The sequence below is a fragment of the Quercus lobata genome, chromosome 2, assembly GCF_001633185.2.
Source record: "Quercus lobata isolate SW786 chromosome 2, ValleyOak3.0 Primary Assembly, whole genome shotgun sequence".
NCBI classification, from domain to species: Eukaryota; Viridiplantae; Streptophyta; class Magnoliopsida; order Fagales; family Fagaceae; genus Quercus; species Quercus lobata.
The window spans coordinates 65102998-65111744 of record NC_044905.1 but is presented as its reverse complement, the minus strand read 5'-3'; the positions used below and the strand labels follow the sequence as shown (position 1 = coordinate 65111744).

At 34.8% G+C, this 8747-nt stretch overlaps 1 protein-coding gene across 3 annotated transcripts; it reads right to left on the bottom strand.

Moving 5' to 3' along the window:
- Window positions 1-1000: 1000 nt before the first annotated feature.
- On the bottom strand, window positions 1001-7443 carry LOC115976233 (O-fucosyltransferase 27). 3 transcript variants are annotated; one of them, XM_031097401.1, is made up of 10 exons: window positions 7074-7443; window positions 6407-6491; window positions 5149-5219; window positions 4982-5070; window positions 4632-4875; window positions 3666-3787; window positions 3488-3578; window positions 3265-3393; window positions 2354-2904; window positions 1001-1867 (listed from the first exon to the last, which is right to left on the bottom strand). In XM_031097401.1, exons 1-10 carry the CDS (start codon window positions 7269-7271, stop codon window positions 1396-1398), a joined length of 2052 nt encoding a protein of 683 aa, XP_030953261.1. In that variant the 5' UTR covers window positions 7272-7443; the 3' UTR covers window positions 1001-1395. The 3 variants fall into 3 exon arrangements, with proteins under 3 accessions (XP_030953261.1, XP_030953262.1, XP_030953263.1); XM_031097402.1 differs by lacking the exon at window positions 7074-7443 and having other exon boundaries at window positions 6385-6473; XM_031097403.1 differs by lacking the exons at window positions 5149-5219; window positions 7074-7443.
- Window positions 7444-8747: the final 1304 nt, after the last annotated feature.

The following is an 8747-nucleotide window of genomic DNA, read 5'->3' as shown; positions in this document are numbered from 1 at the left end:
AGGACGGCGAGGGTTGGAGCCAGAAGGAAAAAGAAGCAGAGACGAGAGAGAAAAAATGAGGAAAAATGAGAAAAATGGAGAGCAACTAGAGACAAGAAAGAGAAAAAATTAACAAAATAATAAATGCATATATGCACAGTTATTGTAACAATTGTGCATAAATGCATAATTTTATATCCACAGATGTGGGTGTTTTTTTGGATCAAATTGTGTAAAAGGAGTAACTTTTCTATTTTGCAAAACTTTACACAAGCTGATGGGGTTGCTCTAAGTTTCGAGAAATCAAAATACCCCAGGCTAAATCTACATGGTTACAAATAACATTGAAAACTGAGTGCAATGTTATTTATAATAATAAAATAAAAGATAGTGCTATAGATGTGAGAGGTCGGATTTTGATACGCCTTCCACCCACACATTATATTCCAGAAATCAATCTCCAAAAATTGAAAGTGAGAACTGCTTATCAACCACCTCTTTGAGACCTACTAATAAAATTGAAAACATCATGTACTAAGTACCATTTTTTTTTTAAATGTAATGCACTCTTCTTTATCATACACTCATAGCACATATGGAAAAAACTTTATAGCTCAAGGAATGAAGGTCGACGAGGTTCAAAAACTTCTTGCATTGTTGTTGTCTTCGTTGTGCATTTTTTTTTTTCTTTAGCCTACTTAGGAATTAATGCATGTTGCATGCATGAAGTTTAATCTTAGGAAAAAGAAAAAGAAAACAGAAGTTCAATACACAGCTCTCCCATGGACCAAATTATCATGTTTTACCTATGATAACATGGTAATACACAACTGTATGTCAATGCATTGGCAGTAGAGGAAAAAAAAAAAAAAAAAAGGAACTCTCTCTTATATGAATGGAAAGAATAAATGTATATTTAATCATGGTCATGGATCAAGCACAAGCATATACCTTATTTTGCTTTTGATAAAGTTCCATAATTCGAAAGAAAGTCAAAATGCATAGGAATACACAATAATCCTACAACAGACAAATTAGATTTTCAAATTTCCATAGACATGCTAAGTTACATCAAAATTGATTGTGTGGTTACATATATGAAGAGAGTAAGAAGATATTCCCCAAAGGGTATTGAACTAAACTAAATTACACTATCCAATACAACATAAAAGTGCTTCATACCAGAGCTGCGGATCCAAACTGACATGAGCTGAATTAAAATGTGCCCGAGTCACTGAGTTCTTGAACCATAGTTAGAGAACTTGCTTGTCTTGTTGAACTAAAGTTGAGAATAAATTCCGACCTTTCCTGGAACAGACAAATAAAATTGTCATTTATATACAACTAACGAAGCTGTAAAAAGTGCATAATGAGCACACAAAGAGACACCATCACTGGCACTCATTTCGTCTCTCACTATCTTTCTCCACCCTCAAGCTCCTCTTGATCATCCATTTGAGCTTCTTCTTTGTTGTTTGATTCCCCACCTCCACTTTCATGATTTTCACCACCTTGTCGGAAAAACAATCCAGATGATGTGGAATCATCCTCATCAAGATCCTCTTCATTATCCTTGTCTTTTGACCACAATATCAAATCACTTTTCATCCAGGCCGGGCATTGATGCGCAATGCCAAGAGCAGCCTGAACTTGTGATTGAGTTGAAGGGCTTGAAGCATGAACTTCTGTTTCAGTAGAGTCATACATCAAGCAAGAACATTCAGGAACTGGATGAGAGAGAAAAGACATTGGTTTTGATTTCGTAGATGCTTCTATTAGTCCATCAATCAATCTCTTTCTCATATGCTTCCGTACTGATTTTAGCCAAGTATGGTTTGCATGATATAGATGATCCTGGATTTTTTCAAAAAGCTTGGCAACTTCTTTTCTGCATTGACAGAGACATGTTTAAAGAACAATGAGAGAGAATCTTCATGAGTTAACAATTTGAGATAACTTAAGATGATTAGCAAGACGTTTTATTGATTAAGATAATTTAGGCATGCCGCTATATCATATATATCAGCATTGGAGAAGAACAAAATACTGAGATTGCTCGACCAATTTACTTCATGTAGCGGGATCTTCAAGTGCAAGTCCCACAAGCTATCAAGATTTAACGTGGGAAAAAGAAACACCTACACTGATTTTATGGTCTTAAATAGCCTATGCTGTCCAATTAGTAGTGTTATGGCATAAAGACACAGCAATATAACAACTTGAAAAGAAAAATAAAGGGGAGAGACATTCGGCAATTGATCTCAATGCCTTGACACAGGCAAAATAACAGTCAAATAATCTAAATCACGTCCTGATTCTCTTATTCAGAATGTCATATGAAGATACGCAGCATCCAGATAGATGTGATAATTACCTGTCTGGCCTATATGTTTTCAGTGCAGCTGACTGATAGAGTCTGTGCCCCATAACCAAGCTAGCAAAATTTGGATGTCCCTTGCCATCACGATCGAATCCAGGGATGAACGCTTCAGCTTCAATGCATATAACATAGTCAATTGCTTCCCATAGCAATTTATGGGCATTGGTCCGCAATTCCATTACCGTGCTCTCAGGCTCATTATCGCTCTCAGCCACCCAACCCCACCAACCTTCAATGTTATATGATTTTGGTCGGGCTGGAGGTGGTGGAAGCGGCCGAGGGCGTGGGCCTGCAGTTTTCCAAGCTTCATGCTTCATCTCTTTCTCAATCGAAGGTGGAGTACTAGGATAGCTGCTGACAAGGTTAGCCTCACGACCATAAATCCAAGTAAGCTCCCATGGGGTGCTAAGGGAGGTCCTATCAACAACATTTTCAAACATAGAATGAAGAGGAATTAATGTCCTTTGACCACCAAAGACTTCTCCGCCAGAGACATATATTATCGTGTCCCATGAGTATCCATAAGCACGAAGAAGAATACCAACCTGTAGAAATCCATGGGATTAGGATCAAAGGCTCAGAATTTTTAAAATCTTGCCCCATCGATAGACAACTATGCTTAATTAAAAGAGTGGCCAAGTTGATCAGTCATTTTTAAAGCATGGACTCAAACATAACAGGTTTGCCTACTTCCACAGTACACTGGAGAGTTTACCCGGACAATTTCCCATTAAAAAAAGCTAAAGAAAGGAAATTTTAAAATAACACCCATCACTCCTACAGTGTAGTGACATGAGCACCCTCCAACCCCTAAGGTTTGGAGATTATCAGGAAGCAACCATCTTTGGTATTTGTATTATTGGAACAATTTTAACATTGGGAGTTAATATCTAGCAATCTCATACCTCTTCTGGCATTAGTGGACAAGAACCATTAAGGCGTTGCTTAGCTGAATTCACTGGAAGCTTCCCCTTGACAATCCCACGTTTCATCATCCAAGACCTTTTGTGCTGGATCAATTCAGTATGTACATCCTTGGAAAGTGATTCCAAGTCAGAGGACACATATCAAATTCTGAGAAGAGTTGTAAAACATCTCAATCATGCATTTCCAGTTTAAAGCAGATACCTGGAAGAGTTCCGCACATCCATGATATGCTAAAGCATCTCTCGTCATCCCAGGATCATAGGCTATAAATGGCCGTCCAGGAGCCCTTAACCTAAAATAACATTGGAAGTAAGTAAAAAGTAGAGATGATAAATGAGAGAGAGAGAGAGAGAGAGGTTTATGAAAAGTCATCAATGACCTAAGTAAAATTTTGGTGGCAAGTTCCTGGACCTCTTGCCGGAACCGTAGAGCATGGAAAGCAACCCTACATCTCAGCCTTTGAAGCTCTTCATTGTGTTGAAGTTGGGGAGGAAGGATGGCCTAAATCAAGCAGGATAAAATAGTAACAGCTCAAAACATAAAAAGAGATTATTATTAGGAACAATGACATTAAATCAAGAACATAAAACTCCAACAAAGAAAGGTTTGTAAATTGTAATTTTTGAGCTGCAAAGAAAAAAATATTCCAGGAGGAAAAAAAAATCAAACACAGATATTCTGACAACAGCTTCATCCAATGCCATCTGGTAAATATTATGAACAACCATAGGGAATCTTCATAGCAAATAGCAAATGAATATATAAATTTCTTTTATAAGTTGATACAAACCTTTTTAGGTATACTATACATGTATGCCACTTAAAGTTTTTAATATAACAATGAATTGAAGAATATTTAAACACGAATCAACTTCCTATATTTAATGGCGCAAAACATATAAATGGATTAAGGGCATCCATGGGTTTCCCATGGAGATCAAACAAATCCATTTCCTAGTTGTATACATATATATATATATATATATATTTTTTGTTGGGGGGGGGGGGGGGGGTGGGGTGTGGGTGGTGGGGGAATGGGGGGTTTAAATTCCTAGTTGGATTACATTCCTAGTTTTGAACATCCCAAATGCACACCCCAAATCAACCCAGTTGTGGTCAACATCACATTTAACAAGTAAACATTAGACCAGACAAACCAGTGGAAATATCACTAAATGAAGAGTCAATTAAGGCATCCAACACATCCAAAGCAGGATTAAATCAATATGCCATACTTTACTCAGTACACTATGCTCCAAGCTGCAATTACAACTAGGGTGAAAGTCAAGTTCGACCTCAAGCTATGGATCCCAGAAATAGGAAGGTACACAATAACAGTCATTACCTGCAAGCATCCACCTTCAGACACAACTAGTTCAACCACCGAATGCCTCTTCAATACTACAAGAACTTGGTTCAGATAATAATATGGTGAAGCTGAGTAACGCACTTTGAAACTTGGAATTTCTTTCTTCCTTCTTGCCCATTTGAGATTTTTTGGAAGAGTCTTTACAACTTTCACATCTTTTGCTAATGCTGCCATGAACTGTTCCTCATTGTACAGGTATGCAAAACTCTTGAACTCAGAACTGCATAAATTATAAAATATAATAAACCAATTAGAATATTAACTGGTTAAATTAATTTAGGCTATAATCAAACTTAATCATTCTGGTTATCTGGAGGAAATTCAACCTAATCCCCTTCTTGCTTGTAGTTGATTGGATCTCAGGAATTACCAAAGTAGCATTTAGAAGCCGAGAAACCACAACCACATCGCATATCTGAAAGAACACAATGATATTATATATATAGTTTAATATGACATTTGAATATATGTGATTCAAACATGACATCCTCACCGAATTCCTGATCTCATGGAAACCTCCTTGTATTCTAACAAAGATAAACCCATTTGTTTGTGAACTGACATCTGCTACAGATATTTTTAATCAGAAACACCCCTTTAGTTATTAAAAATAAACAAGCACAAATTGAAAAACAACAGAAAAATGAACTTTTTAGTTTTCTTCTTCAACATAACACCTCCCTCCCCCCTTTTGTTCCCCAACTAGGCTTCATTTCAAATGCACAGTGAGTTTAATGCATTGAACTAAAATTTTAGGTTTAAAAAATGGAGAATAATTAAATGAGTTGAACCATCTCCAATTCTATTTAGATCTAGAGACAAGAATGTTTGGCATATCCTGCGCGGATAACAAACAAACTGATATATTGACAAACTCTCTTACTTAAGTCACACCAAAGACTCTTTCAATAAGCATAAATGCCAAAGTTCCAAACATTGAATTTATAGAGAAATGAACTGCAAGCATGAAACCAATTCGGTAAACTGTAAACAAAAATTCAGGAAAAACCAAGCACGTATTTGGCCAATATTTCACTTCCTAATCTTCTTTTTGATGTGAACCCATGGTCCATGATCACATAGAGGACATATCTAGTTCCCTAAAAGTTTCAACTTGCAGGTTAACTTCTCAGATTTACATACAATGTCTGAAACATAATTTTGGTCTCTTGATATATATAGGTGTTATCTAAGGTTAAATTTAATTTTGAACATTAGTTAATAGTTCTTTGAAGCTTCACTTCTCTATGCCAAATGACAAATAGTATTGTGCATTCCTTGAAGAGATTCAAAGTAGTATAATGGCTTCTTTATTTCATGAAAAAAAAAAAGGCTTAAGCTTTGGTTGATTCTGGGGCAAAATAGCATTACAACCATCCACTAAAAAGTTAAATATCATTAGTTTGATGAGAACAAAAGTTTGATAGATTAAATGACATTGACCTTTCAACATATATTCAATTATAAATTTATAATATGCTCCTATGCCTTGATAAGTATACTGCTGTTTTTAGTAAATAGTTCACATTAAGATTTCATTGTAGACCATTGGAATTTGTCATAGATTAAAGATTTTCAATCCCCATTGTTGCAGGTTAACTTCAAAAGGAAAAGACAATTTTCTTCTCAGGCAACATTTATCCCGAATTAACTTCAACTCTTCGTTTGCTTTTGTTCTATCAATAACAATAATCTCTACAAAGCATTGAACTAATGCAGAATGTACTACCAAGATGCAAATGAGACCTAACCAGCATAGTGTCCTCTTGGATTTGCATCAGGATGCAAAAACTCAAGACGCCTTACAGGACCCCACAGTCTTCTATACATTGGACTCTGCACAAGAAGTTAAAAGTAGAAATATAAGTAGCCATAAACAGACAACAAGAAAAACACAGTTTATAAGACACAGAGATAATAGGGTCCCCAAAATACTAGAGGCCAATTGCTAGATAAAGAATAGGATAAAACCAATGAGTACGAGGCTATGAGCTGTACTCTAAATTATTGCAAAAATTCAAAAACATAGATCCATAATAAGGAACAAACATAGAGCTGATCGAATTTATTAAGAAACCAAACAAACAAAAATCTAGCCGTGTTTTCTACAGCAATATCTAAAGATCCAAAAAAAAATCCTACAATTATATGATATAGCAGCCAAGAGTGCCCATTAGCCCCAAACAACATTAGCCTCCTCATTCTTAGAAAAAAAAAAATCACACCCCCATAAGCACCACCCAAGTAAGCAACAGAAAATTTAAAACCCAGCAAAATAAAAAACAATATGGAACGATTATGAAGCTGGTTAAACACTACATTCAAACAGTATATATATATATAGAAAGCATTCAAATTTTCGGAGCATAAAAGGAGAAAGAAGCAAAAGAAGTAAGTGGGGTTGTATTAGCACATTACAGTTATGGGAAAAAGAGGACTTTCAAAGATGGGTCGCCAAGAGAAGAGAGTGATTGAAGACTGGTAATCTACAATGGCCTCTGCACTAAATCTAGCAAGCAAAAAGTGAATGAAGAGAGAAAAAGCAGAGAGCACAAGTCCAACCAGACCAACCCATTTCATTCTAGAATTCAACACCATCTTTCCCTCCCCTTTCATTGAAGATTGAAGAACCCCTCTGTGTGTGTCTGTGTCTGTGTCTCTCCCTCTCTCTCTCTCTCTCCCTGACTAAACAAGGAACTGAGTCTGAAAATAGTGTAAAAGAGTGGTTGAGAAAATGAAAAGTGAGAGAGTCAGAGAGAGAGAGAGAGACGGAAAGATTGAGAAAGTTGACACGTGCGAGAGGACATGTCTAATATCTTGCACGTTACAGTGCTATTACCACTAGTACTATATATTTTACATAAACCCACCCTCAATTTTAGAGCGTGTAGAACAACGCCATTCAATCAAAGAAAATATAATTTGCTTCGATTGAATAATGTTGTTAAGAAGTGTCTGTTGGATTTTTTTTTTTTTTAATATAATTTATTAGAATTTTCTATGATATATATATTTTATAATACATTATATTAAAATAATATTTTTTTTTAAAAAAAAGGAGAGAGGGTGAGAGTTTTTAGTATTTAGAGGGAGAATGGAATAAAAAAAAATAAGAAGAAAAAAGATTTAGATGAGCTAAAATGGACATGTATATTTACATGCTCCCTATAGTATGTTGTATAAAATTTTGTATTATACATAATAGGGAGTGGGTGATTTTTGGTGTCCTTTTGTGTTTTTGGATATCTATTTACATTTTTTGTGTTTTTGAAGCATTGGATAAGAATGTTTTGGTTCCATTGGATAATGTTTTTGGTTTTTGGATTTTTTTTTATTTATTTGTTTTTATGGAATTTGTTAGGATTTTCTATGAGTGAGTGCATTCATGCCCGAAAATGCAAAAATAAATAAATAAATAAATATTGCATTTTGCATATTTTACATTATCATTTTAATAATACACTCTACACCGCTATATCTTATACTCTATTTTATAATATATTATATTAAAATAATCTAAAAAAAGAAGAAAGAAGAGCAAAAGCGAGAGTTTTAAGTAGATAAGAGGAAGTAGACTAGACCCTATTATGGATGTATGTTTCCTCCTTCTTACAGTTGGTGGGACTCATCAGTTGTCAGGAGAGAAAATACACACCCGTAACAGGGTGTATTTTTTTGTAGATGAGATAGAGAAAAAAAAAATTGAGAAGTTACATAGACATGTCATAGACTCATCTATATATATATATATATATATATAAAACCGAAACCTTTGAAACTCTCACAATTTTCCACATCATCATTTTAATTTTAAAAAAATTTAATTTTTAAAACTAAATAGTGAGAGAGTCCTAACAGGAGTCTCTTTATATATATATATATATATATATATATAAGAGACAAAATCTTTGAAAACCCTAAAGCAATCTCCTCTGTCCGTCTTCACTAAGAGAGAAAACCTTAAACTTCAATTTCTTTGGTACGCTTGCTATTACTTTTTCTCTTTTTTGTGAATTAGTTTTTTTTGCTTTTGTTTTGTATGGAGTAGTACTTTACAATATATAGTATAACTACAAGTATTGTAGTAAGTTT